Source organism: Silurus aristotelis (genome assembly GCF_946808225.1).
Source record: "Silurus aristotelis genome assembly, chromosome: 8".
Classification (NCBI taxonomy): domain Eukaryota; kingdom Metazoa; phylum Chordata; class Actinopteri; order Siluriformes; family Siluridae; genus Silurus; species Silurus aristotelis.
In genome coordinates, this window is record NC_139581.1 from 12,632,907 (window position 1) to 12,651,630 (window position 18,724).

The following is an 18,724-nucleotide window of genomic DNA, read 5'->3' on the forward strand; positions in this document are numbered from 1 at the left end:
TTGCGTTTTCCATAATACTATGTTGCTCAATGTTGGTTTTTTCTTTTAGAAGTTAATGTGTAATCACTCATCAAACACACTTCTATACAAATCCCTGTTAATACATTCAACAGCCGACATTAGAGTTTAATGATCAAGTTCATAATGCATTTCACCACTGCCTGTCTTTTAAGTTTAGCTTTTTTTATTTCTATTGGTAAAGGTAAGTTCTGTAATTATACAATACTATTGTCACTAACAATACTTGCGAGAAACTTTTTGCTTTGTTTATTGTAAATATGGATCACTAAAATTAAGGTAGCATTTGAAAAGGTCAGGGACCAGTAGTATATCTTTTTAGTTGGGCTGTCAAATGATTACAATTATTATTATTATTATTATTATTATTATTATTATTATTATTATTATTATTATTATTATTATTATTTAATCATGATTAATCGCATGATTGTCATTAGTTAACGCGTGGTTAATCGCAACTTAATCACACATTTTTAGCTTTTCTAAATAAAACTTAAATAAATACTTTTCAAATGTTTTAATACAGTGATCAACATGCACATGGACAAATATGGATACTTTATGCAAATGTATGTTTATTATTAGTGAAACCAAACTCAACATAGAGCATGAAAACAAAATATCCGTGTAAATGTTATAAAGTATTGTTTTAAAGTAATTATGATGTTTTAAATGCACACCATGGGACTTGGTGCATCAGTAAAACAAATGTTTAGTGATTAAAAATAATTTTTCAGTGGAGTTTTATATTTTATATATATATATATATATATATATATATATATATATATATATATATATATATATATATATATATATATATATATATATACCTACAATGCAAAACACATTTATTCATGATGACCTTTTTTTTCACCTATATATATATATATATATATATATATATATATATATATATATATATATATATATATATAAAAAGGTCGTCATGAATAAATGTGTTTTGCATTGACGGTTTTCATTTCTCTAAGACTTTAACCATGGCAATGTTCCAGATGGGCTTTAGTATTTCATAAACTGCTGATGTACTGGGAATAAAAAGACAGTCTCTAGAGTTCACACAAAAACATTTTTTTTGTCTTTTACAGCAAAGTAAAGATATGTTAAGTACAGGTTATCTATGGGCTAAAAATCAATGTAGCTTTAAAATATATTTTCTTACAAAATGCATAATGTAAAATCTCCATTAACTCACTTAAGACATAAATTGGCACATATAAATATAATAATAAATAAGATAAAAATAAGAATTTGTAATATTAATATTTAATATTAATACTTACAGTAATCGTAAATAACATCCTTTACTGATTACTTTCAGTTCATTTAGAAGATGACTATGACTATGACTATGATGACCAAAAGTGCAGTATGACAGAATCTATTATTGGAGGTACAGTCGAATATTCTAAAGAGGGCAAAAGAGGAAGTGAAGTAACCTACTACTGCAAAGATGGATTTAAACCCTACCCAATCTACAAGAAAACCTGCAGCTCTAAAGGAAAATGGGAGCCAGAAATATCCAGGGTGATATGTGATGGTCAGATGGCTATAAATAATATAAAAAATTATTATAATACCATTCACATTTATATATTTTGTACAATTTCCTAAAAAGAATCAAAAATCTTACATGTAATGGTGGCTTATTTTAGAGGAATCAGATTATGGTGAAAGCGTGGAACCCCAAAAGAACTGCTCTGTGGCAAATGTTATAAATGAAGGCAGCGTTTCCTACTCTAATGAAGGCTTAGAAGGCAGTGTGCTGACATACCACTGTAAAGTAGGATACTACCCTCATCCAGTCAGCAAAAGAGTTTGTAACTCAGATGGGGAGTGGTCAATCATGACATTGCCTTCTGGCAAGATAGTGTCTACTGCCACGTGCAAAGGTAAGCCATTAAAATGTGCCTTACAGTTTATGATGGATTCTGAAACTCCAAATAAGGATTTGATGCTTGAACCGTTTTTGATTTTTCTCTTTTTTTTCAGAGATTCTTTGCCCAGCACAGCTTCAGCTGTATAATGGCCAGTTTTGGCCCAGGAAACAACGGTTTAAAATTGGAGAAGTGCAGGAATTCTCATGCAGGGAGGGTTTGACCTTGTCTGGTTCAGCCAAGCGGAACTGCACTAAATGGGGCCACTGGACGGGTACACCTCCAGTGTGCATTGATCAAAGTAAGCATCCACAAGCCTTTTGATCTATAATAAATACAGGACAAAAAGTTCAGTCATATCAATAGTCTTTTTGAAAGTGTCATTATGTAGAAATATATAATTCAAGAGAAATTGACCTCTCCTTGAACTGCCACCTAAACGCGGTGGAGGGGTTTGAGTACTCGAATGACCCTAGGAGCTATGTTGTCCGGGGCTATATGCCCCTGGTAGGGTCTCCCAAGGCAAACAGGTCCTGGGCGACGGGTCAGACTAAGAGCGGTTCAAAACCCCTTATGAGAGATACTACATCAGGGACCGTGACGTCGCCCGGTATGGCGCAGCCGGGGCCCCACCCTGGAGCCAGGCCCGGGGTTGGGGCTCGTATGCGAGCGCCTGGTGGCCAGGCCTTCCCCCACAGGGTCCGGCCGGGCTCAGCCCGAAGGAGCGACGTGGGGCCGCCTTCCAGTGGGCTCACCACCTGCAGGAGGGACCGTAAGGGGCCGGTGCTAAGAGGATCGGGCAGCAGTCGAAGGTGGAGGCCTCGACAACCCGATCCCTGGACACGGAAGCTAGCTCTAGGGACGTGGAATGTCACCTCGCTGGCGGGGAAGAAGCCTGAGATTGTGCATGAGGTTGAGAGGTTCCGACTAGAGATAGTCAGGATCACCTCTATGCATGGCCTGGGCTCTGGAACCACACTCCTCGAGAGAGGATGGACTCTTTACAACTCTGGAGCTGCCCATGGTGAAAGGCGTTGGGCTGGTGTGGGTTTGCTTATAGCCCCCCAGCTCAGCCGCCATGTGTTGGAGTTTACCCCGGTGAACGAGAGGGTCGTTTCCCTGCTCCTACGGGTCGGGGATAGGTCTCTCACTGTCGTGTGTGCCTACGGGCCAAACGGCAGTATAGAGTACCCGGCCTTCTTGGGGTCTCTGGGAGGGGTGCTGGACAGTGCTCCGACTGGGGACTCCGTCGTTCTACTAGGAGACTTCAATGCACACGTGGGCAGCGACAGTGACACCTGGAGGGGCGTGATTGGGAGGAACGGCCCCCCTGATCTGAACCCGAGCGGTGTTCAGTTATTGGACTTCTGTGCTAGTTACAGTTTGTCCATAACGAACACCATGTTCAAGCATAAGGGTGTCCATCAGTACACGTGGCACCAGGACACCCTAGGCCGTAGGTCGATGATCGACTTTGTGGTCGTTTCATCTGACCTGCGGCCGTATGTCTTGGACACTCGGGTAAAGAGAGGGGCGGAGCTGTCAACTGATCACCACCTGGTGGTGAGTTGGATCCGATGGCGGGGGAGGAAGCTGGACAGACTCGGCAGACCCAAGCGTACTGTGAGGGTCTGCTGGGAACGTTTGGCCGAGCCTCCTGTCAGAGAGATCTTCAACTCCCACCTCCGGCGGAGCTTTGACCAGATCCCGAGGGAGGCCGGAGATATTGAGTCCGAGTGGACCATGTTCTCCACCTCCATTGTCGAAGCGGCCGCTCGGAGCTGTGGCAGTAAGGTCTCCGGTGCCTGTCGAGGCGGCAATCCCCGAACCCGGTGGTGGAAACCGGAAGTAAGGGATGCCGTCAAGCTGAAGAAGGAGTCCTACCTGGCCTGGTTGGCATGTGGGACTCCTGAGGCAGCTGACGGGTACCGGCAGGCCAAGCGAACTGCAGCCCGGGTGGTTATCGAGGCAAAAACTCGGGCCTGGGAGGAGTTCGGTGAGGCCATGGAGAAGGACTATCGGCTGGCCTCGAAGAGATTCTGGCAAACCGTCCGGCGCCTCAGGAGGGGAAAGCAGTGCCCCACCAATGCTGTTTACAGTAGAGGTGGGGAGCTGTTGACCTCAACTGGGGATGTCGTTGGACGGTGGAAGGAATACTTCGAGGATCTCCTCAATCCCGCCGTCACGTCTTCCATTGAGGAAGCAGAGGCTGAGGGCTCAGAGGTGGACTCGTCCATCACCCAAGCTGAAGTCACCGAGGTAGTAAAGAAACTCCTCGGTGGCAGGGCACCGAGGATGGATGAGATCCGCCCTGAGTACCTCAAGTCTCTGGATGTTGTGGGGCTGTCTTGGCTGACACACCTCTGCAGCATCGCGTGGCGGTCGGGGACAGTGCCTCTGGAATGGCAGACCGGGGTGGTGGTCCCTCTTTTTAAGAAGGGGGACCGGAGGGTGTGTTCCAACTATAGGGGGATCACACTTCTCAGCCTACCTGGGAAAGTCTATGCCAGGGTACTGGAGAGGAGAATACGGCCGATAGTAGAACCTCGGATTCAGGAGGAACAATGTGGTTTTCGTCCAGGCCGTGGAACACTGGACCAGCTCTATACCCTCTACAGGGTGCTGGAGGGTTCATGGGAGTTTGCCCAACCAGTCCACATGTGCTTTGTGGATTTGGAAAAGGCATTCGACTGTGTCCCTCGCGGCGGCCTGTGGAGGGTGCTCCGGGAGTATGGGGTCGGGGGCCCTTTACTAAGGGCTGTCCGGTCCCTGTATGACCGAAGCAGGAGCTTGGTTCGCATTGCCGGCAGTAAGTCAGACTTGTTCCCGGTGCATGTTGGACTCCGGCAGGGCTGCCCTTTGTCACCGGTTCTGTTCATAATTTTTATAGACAGAATTTCTAGGCGCAGCCAGGGGTCGGAGGGTGTCCGGTTTGGTGACGACACGATTTCGTCTTTGCTCTTTGCAGATGATGTTGTCGTGTTGGCTTCATCAGACCAGGACCTTCAGCATGCACTGGGACGGTTTGCAGCCGAGTGTGAAGCGGCTGGGATGAGAATCAGCACCTCCAAATCCGAGGCCATGGTCCTCAGTCGGAAAAGGGTGGCTTGCCCACTTCAGGTTGGTGGGGAGTTCCTGCCGCAAGTGGAGGAGTTTAAGTATCTTGGGGTTTTGTTCACGAGTGAGGGAAGGGTGGAACGGGAGATTGACAGACGGATCGGTGCAGCTTCTGCAGTAATGCGGTCGATGTACCGGTCTGTCGTGGTGAAGAAGGAGCTGAGCCGCAAGACGAAACTTTCGATTTACCGGTCAATCTACGTTCCTACTCTCACCTATGGTCATGAGCTCTGGGTCATGACCGAAAGGACAAGATCCCGGATACAGGCGGCCGAAATGTGCTTCCTCCGCAGGGTGGCTGGGCGATCCCTTAGAGATAGGGTGAGAAGCTTAGTCACTTGGGAGGAGCTCAGAGTAGATCCGCTGCTCCTCCACATCGAGAGGGGTCAGCTGAGGTGGCTCGGGCATCTGTTCTGGATGCCTCCTGGACGCCTTCCTGGGAAGGTGTTCCGGGCGCGTCCCACTGGGAGGAGACCCCGGGGAAGACCTAGGACACGCTGGAGAGACTATGTCTCCCGGCTGGCCTGGGAACGCCTTGGTGTCCCCCCGGAAGAGCTGGAAGAAGTGTCTAGGAAGAGGGAAGTCTGGGCATCTTTGCTTAGACTGCTGCCCCCGCGACCCGGCATCGGATAAGCGGGAGAAGATGGATGGATGGATGGATTATACAGTGAATCACACGTTTAAAGAAAACAATTTAATATATGTGAGTTTAAAGACATAAAGACTTTGGTCGTACCAATCCTTTGATTTGCCATGCATTTATACAATAGATTAAAAATATGGGGTCTGTTATAATTAGTGTTCAGCTATGTCAGCTCCATTCATTGCTAAAAACTGTGTGAAACACATGCAGCCATGAACTATCTAAAGGATCTCCACAAATCAAATTTATTTATAACTAATTTATCAACTTTCCCAGTACTCCCAGTGTACAGTACCAATGTTATTATAGATTGGTGTGGGAACAGCAGAGGCCTCATACGCCTTACCTTTTCCATTTCCCTGCTCACCAGCAGTAAATAGAGTCATGCTATTCCACGCAGAGAAATGCAACAATGTCCTTAATAACCTTATAACATACACATGGCACCAAAACACACATTTGTTTATATGTATTGAAAAGGAATGGTCTACATTTGATCTACATTTTGTAGTGTGTTGTCAGACATCAGTAATATGTCTGACAACACACAGACAAAAGGTATACAACTTGAGACTATATAAAACAAATCCAGTTAAAGGTCTTCCCTGAAAAACTGAGAATGTCATAACAACAAAGGTTGTTTTTTTTTCAACTAGAGCATACAGTATGTAGTATAGGTGTGAAATGATGAATTGTTTTATGTTTTGATAAGAACATATGCTCTAATGCCTAAAATAGTATCAGAATGTACCAAATGCATCTTTTATTCTCCAGATGATGGATGCAACGATCCAGGGACTCCACCTGGAGCTATACGCTCTGGAGACCGCTTTCAGATTGGTGACAAAGTAAAATATCGCTGCCTGTCAGGCATGGATTTACTGGGGTCTGAAGTGAGAGCATGTCTAGATTCAAAAGAATGGAGTGGACCTGAGCCACGTTGCCATGGTATATCAACTTTACTTTTGCTGAATTAATTTCAGAAATAAAAGTTTTTTTATCAAGTATAAACTGGTATGTAAAAACTTCATTTGAAACTGTCTACAGCCTTAACATTCTTAGGAAATACAAATAAATCACAAACAGCCACTTAATAAATAATTTAATACATTTATTAATAAATAAAAGGTTTTGTGCAGGATTATAGTATTAAAAAATTAATAAACAATGTATTTTCAGCCCCCTATATGTTTGATTTACCAGCAAGTGTGGCTCAAGCCATGGCTGGTTCACTATCTGGTGTAATGGATGTTTCATCTCCTGAGTTCAAAAAGAAGAAAAGTAAGAAAAGCTGACGTATTTATAGTAGTAATAGTAGTCTAACACCCATAGATGAGGTAATAACAGCAACAAAATATTAGTATTGCTATAGATATAGTCGTAGTAGTTACAGATTTAGTAGTATTAGTACATTTATATGTAATAGTAGCCATCCAACTATAGATGTAGAAGTAACTGTATTTGTAGTAATAGTAGTAAAACAGTGTTCATTAATGCATACTGTTTTCTCAGAACCTTTCTTTCCACCTTTCTTCTAGCCCCTGAATTTGGAAGAAGCATTAAAATTGAGAACGGTCAATTCAACATTTTCATTCTCATAGACACATCAGGAAGCATTCAGCAGTCTGAGTTTGAAAATGCGAAGGCAGCCACTGCTAACCTTATACGCAAGGTTTGTATATGACAAGTCTTACTCACTGCTCACCATCATGAGCTCATGTTATTTTGCTCCGTGATGCTTGTCTGAGCCTGCTTTGTTATTCATATTCCGTTCTTCAAAGTATTCACCAACAAATTTTTTTTTTTTCTTTTTTTACAGTTAAGTAGCTATGATGTTACAATGAAGTTTGATATAATTTCCTATGCCAGTGAGCCTCAACACATTGTAAAGGTTTCCGATTTTATTAGTGGCAACACAGATAAAGTCCTGGAGAAATTAAGCAAGTTTAATCAAACAAGTATGTCGCTGAGGTATTTACACTATGTAATTTTCTTTCAAGCAGCAGTTGGACAATATTTTAACATCATTAATCTTTTTGGATAGAACATGGGAAAAAGACTGGTACCAATCTTTATAAAGCCCTCAAGTCTGTGGAGGAACGACTTGCCAACCTCAAGGCTTCAAATATTGATGAGTTCTTTAAGACTCAAAATGTCATTCTCATTGAGACTGATGGTAAATATTTAATAAATATTATTATTGAATAAAAAAGTTAATTAGTTAAGTCATTATTATTAAATATTTAATTAATATTTATAGTATATTATTATAATTTTATTGTTAAATTATTATTACTATCTTCCTAGGTTACTCCAACATGGGAGGAAACCCACAATATGTTCTGGGTTTGATTCGTGAACTCTTGCAATACCAAAGCAGATCTATAGATAACTCAAAGGAGGAGCTTCTTGGTTTATATTATTTATACTTTATAAAAAAAAATATACTAATACCACTGCTATATATATAAAATTAATTAAAAGAAAAAAAAAAAAAAAAAAGAAAAAAAAAAAATAATATATATATATATATATATATATATATATATATATATATATATATATATATATATATATATATATATATATATATATATATATTTATTTATTTATTTATTTTTTCTTTTAATTAATTTTATTCATTAATGATTTTGTATTATATACAAAATTTCTGTCTGGTTGGTGTCAGCATACAAATGTGTGTATGTCTTTTTCTAGATGTCTATGTGTTTGGCATTGGTGCAAATGTGAAGATACAAGAGCTGAAAAGTCTAGCTTCCAATAAAATCAGAGAGAGGCATCTTTTTATCCTAAAAAGTTATAAGGATCTTGGCGATGTCTTCAATAGAATGATTAGTAAGAAAACATTGTGCATGTTTTGACACTAAATTGTGTACCAATGTAATGACTGTAATGAAAAAATACTAATAATCATATGCATGTTATGTTAATAAACTCAATTATTTATCAAACCCCCTGTCTATTAAACCACTAATATTTTATAAATATGTTATTCCGGATGAGTATTTTTTCAATTAATAAAAAAAAATATATATATATATTTTATATATATATATTCCCTCTTACCTCCTTCCTAGATGATTCTGCTGTAACCAAGTGTGGACTGGCTCAAGAAGTGGTTTATAAAACTGATGATGATGATGATGAGCCACCAAAAGAGGCTTATAGCAGGCCTTGGCATGTTTCTGTTAGCTGGGTAAGTGAATGTACCTGGACCGTTTAACCCAGAAAAATCTTATAACACCAGTGATTTTTGGCATTGTTCTGAAAAGACCATTGCTCTTAATATTGTGTTTGTTAAACTAGCAAGGAATGCCATGCCAGGGCTCACTTTTGAATGAAAATTGGGTGATCACAGCTGCACATTGTCTGATGAAACTAAACTATGGTTTGATGAAATGGGCAAATGCCACGGACGTGCGCATTACACATGGTCTGTATTATTTTAGATTTTTATTTTAAATGCTGCTTTGTACTGTAAGATTACACAATGTAATCAGGCTATAGTTGTAATAATGACTTTTGTGTTGGTCACTTCATATTTGGGAGGGAGCCAGGCTTAATTGCTGTTACCAGCCTTTTAAAGATTTCTGTCTCTTTCAGGTTTTCTTATATTAGTCATAATCCACTCCAGTTGTCAGTTCATGTTTTGTTTTTTGTTTTTTACATATGTAAGCCAGCCTTAATGGTTGTAGGATATTGACCACATTGTTCAGGTGTATTAGGAGCACAGAAAACGTGATGGTTTTTAGGGCTGGCTTAAAAATCTACAGTACATAGTGATATCAAACTACAAGGGCCTTAAAAGCATTGAGCAACTTCTTTTTTTTGTAGGTGAGGGAACGGTATATGGCTCATTGCTAATTTCTCATCCAAATTTTAATGTCACAAAACTCAAGGAGAAGAAAATCAACGAGTTTTATGACTATGATGTTGCACTGATTAAACTGAACAGTAGCATTAAGCTGACCTACAAAGCAAGGTGAGACAAAAAATAAAGAAAGAATAATAAATACAATAAATACTGTACATTGATGGGGGAAAAAATGTAACATCTGATTCAGGACAGAAACTAGATTTTACTTCACTTGCTATTCTTTTCACACCTCCTCTGTAATCAATGATTAGCACTTAAACATATCCTATATAACAATGATAATAACAGTGAGCCTTTTATTTGTGTAGAATATACACAGAAATTGTCTTGCAGTAATTTAATCCGTGAAAGAAGTCTGTTTAAATGTGACTTTGCTCCTCTAAGATATTAAATAAAAACACCTGCAACCTTTCACATAATTAGCAAATCGAAATAACAGGTTTCTTTTTCTACTTGTGTATATTCTTTATGCTTTTCAGCATGCTTAAGACAATTATGAAAAAATCATGCCTGTTAAAATTATTTGTTCTTTTTTCAGTCAGTTTTTCCATGTTGTCTTTAACAGGCCCATTTGTTTGCCATGCACAAAACCTTCAAATCACGCTCTGAAGATGCATAACAAAACTACTTGCAAGGAGCATGGTGAGCATGCAAAACAGCATAAAGTCAACACTTGGCTGAGAATCCTTGAAGAATGAAGAATATATTTATTTTATTTTATTTTATTTTATTTTATTTTATTTTATTTTATTTTATTTTATTTTATTTTATTTTATTTTATATAGAGTTACGCATGTGTATAGACATTTCAGTTCAGACCATACATTTTAAGAGTGTTTTGTCTTTTAATAACCATTTTTTGTGTCGACAAGTTTTCAAGTTTTACTGAAAGGTTTATTCATGACCTAAAGCAGCTATAATGCCAAAAGAGCTTCTGCTGTTTTTGTGTGAACAGAAAGCACCCTGCTTGATTCACAGCAGACTACAGCCTACTTCATCCGTCAGGGGAATACCCGAATGCAGACTCATATCCAGAGCGGAGAAAAGGTGAATTTTTTGCAATAAACTGTCAGCTATGCAGAAATCAATATAACTAACAATACTAGTTGTGAAATTCAGAAGGATTCTGTTACTATTATAGCACAGTTGTGTATGTTCACAGAGAGTCGACTGCATTGAGCAGTTCAGGCCTGAATTGCCTTTAAACAACGAGGTGTCTTTGACTGATGTTGTCACAGACAGGTTCCTGTGTACTGGAGGATCACAGAAATACAAGGATCATATTACCTGCAAAGGTTTTCTTTTTAATAAAAGACAAAATTACACAAACATATCTATCTATCTATCTATCTATCTATCTATCTATCTATCTATCTATCTATCTATCTATCTATCTATCTATCTATCTATCTATCTATCTATCTATCTATCTATCTATCTATCTTTATTAGGGGTGTAATGGGACACAAAATTTTCGGTTCGGTATGTACTTTGGTTCAATTTCGGTACAGTTAGGGGACAGATTGCTTGTTGTTCTTTATTATTATTATTATTACCATTTGTGAACATCAACAGTTTATATTTTTAATACAATTTTAAATAAAATAGAATAGAATAGAATAAATCAAGTTAATGCAATACACTTTTATTATATAAATTAAATAAACGAATCAAGTAAATACATTTAACAAATGAAAAAATGTAATTACATAGTATATGCTTGTTAGACCCTATTTGGGTAATACAGATGTGTATGTAAGTGTTTGTCTGTGTTTTACATTTAATATTTAATTTTCTAAATTTCTTAATGCTTAATGCAAAACAAATCTCATTCTGGTATGGAGTGAGTAGCCACAGTGACACTGCGCTAACTATAGGTTCTTTTTTTTAATATTCCTGGCATTGTTGTGTATGTTTTAAAAAAATAATAATAAAAATGCGCTTAAAGTGTGAGGCGGAGGCTAAATTTGCGGAACCACTGAATACGTTTCTGAGGGAACTCAGATTTGAACTATGTTCCGCACGTGAAAAGGATTGCTTTTGGTAAACAGAAAACGAAAGCCCTGTACCGAAAACCGTTACACCCCTAATATATTTATATAGTGTCAATATATATTGACTATATAGACTTAATATATTATATAGTGTGAACACACGCACACATCGCATGCGGAAAGTATTCAGATCAACTTCCCTTTAAAAAATTGTTGCAGCCTGATACTACAATTGTTAGAAAAGAAATTATCATTAATTTGCACTCAGTACTTCGTAATAACAAAGTGAAAACAGAATTTTAGAAGAGTATAAAAAATTTTTATTATAAAAAAAAAAGAAATATCATCATATTGTACATAGGTATTCAGACCCTTTAATAGCAACAATTACAACATTGTGTCTGTGGCGGAAATCTCCAAATCCTAAATAATAGTCTCAGGTTTGATTAGAATCAAACAGAACAAAGATTTGTATATATGAAGAAAATCCTCTGCAGAGGGATGTCTGTCACACACACACACACAAATGGTGAATGAGGAAAGAGATACTTCCTCTTTCCTTACTCTGCTTTTATTTCTCTTCACTACTATCCCTCCCTTCCTCGTGCAGCTCATAAAGCATATTCATACAAGTTGCCTTTTACTGGAACAGAATGTTTCAGAACATGTAGCCATATGAAAACTCTGTGAAAACAACCTTGGGGGAACAGAATGGTCTTTATTGATGCACTCTACAGTTAATTAGGTGTTGGTTGCTAAGAAACAGAGAGCTGGAATAAAGACGTGATTTTCAGTTAGGCTCAAAGTGTGTAAAAAGATTAACATGACATTCAAAAAGTATGATTGAATATAATTAAACGTTTTCCAGTACATTTCCCTCTGTTTTTTTCCTTTAGGGACAAACTACAGGATCAAGTTTGAATCATTGCACTATTGGATCATTCGATAGGATACGATTGCAAAAATAAAACATAGCTAAACAATATAGGGTGAAACAGGGAAAAAGAACATCAGATCCAATCTTTCCTACAAAGGGTTTTCAGTTATATCGTCAGGAATATTCTTGGTGAAACAAATGTCACAAAATAATTCAGCATCTAGCTACTTAAATCAATGTATCTTTCTTAGGTTGTGTGTCCTCAGGTGGGCTGTAGGCAGTCTCATCTAGCGTTACAGTGTCATTACCAGCTACTGGTTTAAGGGAGTAGACATCCATAGCTACTGGGAAAGCATGGCAGACAGTACGATTTGTTGGTGTGCTGTCAAGCTGTCCAGTTTGCATATTGCCAGAAGACATCATTGTGTGGATGTCTGTGAGTGATACCTAGGGCGCTCACCACTGTCAGGACGAGGGGTAGATACTTCATTTTGATCCTTATGTTTGGTCCGGTGACACCTTTCCTATTCTTGACGTTCTTGGTGCTTGAAGGGTAGGTGCAGCCTAGGCACCCAAATGGTGCCCTTTTCCCAACTAACGAGGTCCAGTGACACCAGTATTTAGTTAAATGTTACGGGAAAGCTTACTTCACTAGGGGGTTTGTCTAGCCGTTAGTGTCACACCTTGTGCAACTGGGGCTATGCCCAAAAAACACACAAAGGCAGTGTTTATGGGTCTTTTTTTTTCTCAGGAGTCTCTGTTGGCCCTCATTAGTTGGTAGTTTCTTCGTTGGTTTACTTCTAATGATGTGCTGAAGATGACTGGTGTCCATGCAATTCTCTAATCTTTACTTAACTTGTCAGTTTTCCACTCTTCAAAATAAATGTTATTTATTGGCAGATGCTCTTAATGAGCAATGGTTACACTCTGCTTTACCAGCCTTCCTAGCACCTTTAACCTGCGGCTGCTCTCCTGTTTGAATGAAACTTTAGATAGAACATTATAGTCCTGAATGCAGGAGTCTAGAGCATGTATTTTCAGTCTTTCAATTAACACGTTTCTGACTTTGACGATCACTGGTCCCGGAAACTTGAGAGTCTCAAACGCTACTATCACACTGTTGTGTCCAAGAACAGCAATTTGTTCTGGATGATAGTGCAAAATGGCTTTGCCCATGAAGGAAGTTGCTTGTTCGCTGCCATGCAATGCTTAGATGCTATCTAGTGTCTTACATAGGTACTTGTTCCGGTTCTGGAACTCACTTGCAGTGGCTCGCGTGGATTAATGTGGCTCTTTCAGCGACCTTCACAGTGACCTTCACAGCGATTTGTATCGACAGGAGCACTTGGAAAGGTCCCAACCACCATTTGGCTTCCAGCTCTTCCTTCTGAAATCCTTTACCACCACCCAGTTTTCTGGTTTCAGGTTAGATAGAGGCGTCTGCGCTGATCCAAGAATCGCCTACTTCACCTGTTTGTGGGTGGCAGACAAAGCAGACACATCATCACATCATCCAACCTTCTCTCTCTCATTTTCCTCATTCATCAGTTGCTAATAATACACCCTGCACCTTCTTAACACACACTCCTCACTAGTTAACACACTTCTATCTGCAAGTTTTATTGCTCTAACTTGCAGCACATCCTTCCCAGCTCAGTCCCTCTGTCTGGCCAATCGGTACAAATCCTATTCTCCTTCCTTAGTGTCCAACTTCACATACAGCTCCTCATATGCCTTTCCTTAGCTTTTGCTACATCCCTCTTCACCTGTTGCCTCATTTGCTTGTACTCCTGCCTACTTTTCTAATCTCGCTGTCGTTCCCAATTCTGTTTTGCCAACCTCTTTCCTCTTATGCTTTCCTGCAATTCTTCATTCCACCACCACATCTCTTTGTCTTTCTTTCTCTTTCCAGATGTCACACCAAGTACCTTTCTAGCTGCCTCCCTTATCACTTCTGCAGTAGTTGCCAAATCATCCAGCACCTCTTCACCACCACTGAGCCCCTGTCTGACCTCTTCCCTGAATATCACACTACAGTCTTCCTCCTTAAGTTTCCACCATCTTATTCTTTTTTCAGTCCTCACTCTCCTCCTCTTCTTTTTCACCTCCAAAACCATCCTACAGACCACCATCCGATGCTGTCTAGCTACACTGTCCCCTGCCAACACCTTACAGTCTCCAATCTCCTTCAGGTTGCATCTCCTGCATAGAACATAGTCCACCTGTGTGCACCTTCCTCCACTCTTATACATCACCGTATGATCCTCCTTCTTTTTAAAATAAGTGTTCACCACTGCCATTTCCATCCTTTTAGCAAAATCTACCACCATCTGCCCTTCCACATTCCTCTTCTTAAGGCCATACCTACCATCACCTCCTCATCACCTCTGTTCCCTTCACCTACATGGCAATTGAAGTCTGCCCCAATCACTAATCTTTCTTTCCTAGGTACACTCTCCACCCACTTGTGGAGCATAAGCACTGATGACATTTATCTTCACCCATTCAACTTCCAACGTCACGTTCATCACTCTTTCAGAATCTCTCTTTACCTCCACTACACTCTTACCAAACTTTTCCCTCAGGATCACCTTACGCCAGTCCTCTTTCCATATACACCATGGTTGAACAGTTTAAACCCCCCTCCAAGGTTCCTGTTCCTTTCCACTTGGTCTCCTACACACAACATTTCAACCTTTCTTTGCTCCATCATATCAGCTAACTCTCTCCCTTTACCAGTCATAGTACCAACGTTTGGAGTGCCCATCCTAACCTCCACTTTTCTCCACTTCTCCTTTCCTTGCTGTCTCTGTAGAAATCTTCCTCCTCTCCTTCTCCTCCTTTGGCCAACAGTAGCCCAATTTCCACTGGTACACTGTTGGCTACCACCCATGGCGGTTGTTGGTAACCCAGGCCTTGACCGATCTGGAATAAAATCCTGATTCATGATCCGCATATTTGATTTGGCACATGTTTTATGCTGGATGCTCTCCCAAATGCAACCCTCCCTAATTATCTGGGGCTTGGGAGCGGCACTAAGAGTGCACTGGCTTGTGCAACCCTAATGGCTGGGTTATGCACATGGACAAATATTGATGCTTTATGAAAATTTATGTTTATTATTAGTGAAACCAAACTCAACATAGAGCATAAAGACAAAACATTCTTGTAAATGTTTTAAAGTTATTATGGTGTTTTAAATTGCGTAAAATAATCAAGACACCAAACAGGACCTTTGCTATGTTTCCACACAGACGGTTAATGAGGTGATACTGAAGAAACTGTACCTCTTTCATTTGGATTACATATTCAGAGAATATTTGTATCTGATTGGTTTATTTTGGTTTATTTTGGTTTATTTAAATGTAGGCATTTTAAGCTTCCTATTTATATTTTTATGTCTGTTAGGGAAGTATTCACTAAGATTCAGTTTGTTTTATTTATGTGTCTGTGAAGAGAGATGACAAAGATGGCAGCGAGCACCTCCTGTCTGTTTTCTTTATTTTACAAAAGCACAGCATTTTGTTGTTATTATGAGTGTATGAAAATAAAAGTAGAACCTTGACAGATTCGAATGATGTATTGCTCTTATCTGTACGATCAAAAAAGACTTTTTTTTTAAGGTCGTTTTGGCGTTATGAGGAAAACAATGCCACAAAACGCGCCGGTCGACAAACGTGCCGGCATTTATACATCATTTGAATCTGTAAAGGATATAGTTTTATTTATATACACTCATAACAAAACACTGTGCTTTTGTGAAATAAAGAAAACAGACAGGGGGCACTCACTACCATCTCTGTCTCCTCTCTTTACAGACACACAAATAAAACACCCTGAATCTCAGTGAATACTTGCCACATTTACATAATAAATACAATTTTTGTGATTGAAAGTTTGTGTATGAAAGTTATGAGGTATAGTTTCTCCATCGTGTGGAAACATAGCAAAGTTTTCATTTGGTGTTCTGATGATTTACTTAATTTAAAACACCATAATTACTTTAAAACGTTTACAAGAATATTTTGTCTCTTAATGCTTTATGTTGAGTTTAGTTTTACGAATAATAAAGATATATTTGCATAAAGCATCAATATTTGTCCATGCCCATGCTGATTAGAGTATTAAAAAATGTAAAAGTATTAATTTAAGGTACATTTAGAACAGTGTGTTACTGTAAGAACTGTGTGATAAATTTGCAATTAAATATTTCAAATCGACTGTCAACCCTAACCATCAGAAATATCTCCACTGTGGGAGAAATTAAGGCATATCTTGTTTAAATATTAATATGATGTGAGGCCCAGTTGCCAGTGTGACACTAAAACAGGTAGTCGCAATGGCTAGTTTTTTTTTACTTAAGTACATGTCAGAGCCCAAACTTCTTTACTTTAACTTGAGTAAAAAAAGGATAGTCAGTACTGCAACCTTTACCAGAGTATTTTGAAACATGAGTTTCTGTGCTTCTACTTAAGTGAAGGATGTGTGTACTTTTGCCACCTTTGTTTGTTAATTTTTTTTATATAAAATGGTTAAACAGAAATACGCGCTGCATTAATCACACGTTAATAAAATTTGTGGCGTTAAAATTTATCTGCATTTTGACAGCTCTAATTAATATATTAACACAAAACGAATTGAAAATGTTTTTGTATCCAGGCTGAACATCCACCATATAGAACACAGGAGAAAAAATGATGATCAGGAATGTCTCTGTTCTCAGTCATGTTTACATCACTGATTCCCTCATCCACGTTAACCCCACACTTCCTGTTGCCTTCTGTCTTGCTCATTGTTCGCTTCATAAACTAGCCTACGTGTGTGGTGTGAGAGAGCCAGGAAATGATACACCAGTGGTAGATTGAAAAAGCCTCATAATGACAGGAAAACGGCGTGCAGTGAGAGGAGAAAATATTGATCATGTCACCAAATAGATTAAAACAAGCCTGTTTTGAAAATGTAATAAGTAGTAAGTACAGATATTTGTGTCATGGGACTCTTCAGTGCAGCAGCAATTTTTTGTAGCCTTTCTCAGAACTATGCCTTGCAACAATCCTGTCTCTGAGCTCTGCAGGCAGTTCCTTTGACCTCATGGCTTGGCTTTTGCTCTGATATGCATTGTCAGTTGTGACACCTTCTATAAAAGTGTGTGCTTTTCCAGTCATGACAAATCAATAAACTTTTCCACAGGTAGAATCCAGTCACGTTGTAGAAACATATATCAGCAACGATCAAGAGAATTGGGAGACACCTGAGCTAGTTTTCAAGTGTTTTAAAGGGTCGGAATTCTTATGCAAGTTACATTGTAGGTTTTTTAATTGTACAACATTTACAGATATTTCCAGATGTTTTTTACTGTCTGTCATTATGGGGCACTGAGTTTGGAATAACGAGAAATAAATCAATCTGAACTATTGTAGTATCACGTTGCAACAAAATTGAAAAAAGAGAATGGGGTCTGAATACTTTCAAAATGCACTGTATGTGTGTGTGTGTGTGTGTGTATATATATATATATATATATATATATATATATATATATATATATATATATATATATCCCTAATAATTATATAAATATCTCAACTGCAGGAGACTCTGGAGGTTCTCTCTTCCTTCGGAAGGGATTACGTTACTTCCAGGTTAATAATTTCACTTTGAGTTTTGCAGTTTTTATATTTTGGTAGTAATAAATGCACAAAAAGACATGACTTGCAGTGATAAATAGCTTTAGTTTTAATTCATTCATCATTTGTTCCTTTATCTGTTAGGTGGGAGTCGTGAGCTGGGGCAATAAGTTAGTGTGTGAATCGACTACACCAGCTGACTTTCATGATCCTCCTGAGAATGCTCGTGATTTCCACATCAGTGTGTTTTCCATTATGCCCTGGCTTATGGAACACCTGGGCAATGAAATTGAATTCCTGCCATTGGAGAACTGAATTAAGCAATAAAGTTGACCAAACGTTTAAATATAACCTGTTTTGTTTTCTAATTACTTTCCTTAATAACTACTCAAACAGTCTCTAGTTAAAATATATCAAATACTAAAATGTTAATTATGTATTTATCTGTGGTTTTATGAACCCCTAATAACTAGGGGTATAATGACCCATCAAAATCCATAATGTGACTATATCATTATCATGTTTGATACACACTGTGGACATCAGCTTTTTAATCATTATGCGTCTAATGCACCGACACTGTTTGTACACCAGGGGTCTCAAACTGCACATCCAATAGAACTCAAATAAAAGCTGGAGAGCTTCGAGA

The 18,724-nt window shown here is 38.9% G+C and overlaps 1 protein-coding gene across 1 annotated transcript; it reads left to right on the top strand.

The window, feature by feature from the left end:
• Positions 1-68: 68 nt before the first annotated feature.
• LOC310729827 (complement factor B) lies at positions 69-18,606 on the top strand. Its single transcript, XM_083548370.1, has 19 exons — positions 69-202; positions 1,364-1,582; positions 1,698-1,934; positions 2,035-2,220; positions 6,454-6,627; positions 6,859-6,960; positions 7,218-7,351; positions 7,499-7,637; positions 7,724-7,855; positions 7,987-8,091; positions 8,398-8,535; positions 8,778-8,896; positions 9,007-9,133; positions 9,535-9,682; positions 10,143-10,219; positions 10,533-10,624; positions 10,740-10,872; positions 18,041-18,090; positions 18,220-18,606. The coding sequence occupies exons 1-19, from the start codon at positions 130-132 to the stop codon at positions 18,388-18,390; spliced, it is 2,556 nt and encodes an 851-aa protein (XP_083404496.1). The 5' UTR covers positions 69-129; the 3' UTR covers positions 18,391-18,606.
• Positions 18,607-18,724: the final 118 nt, after the last annotated feature.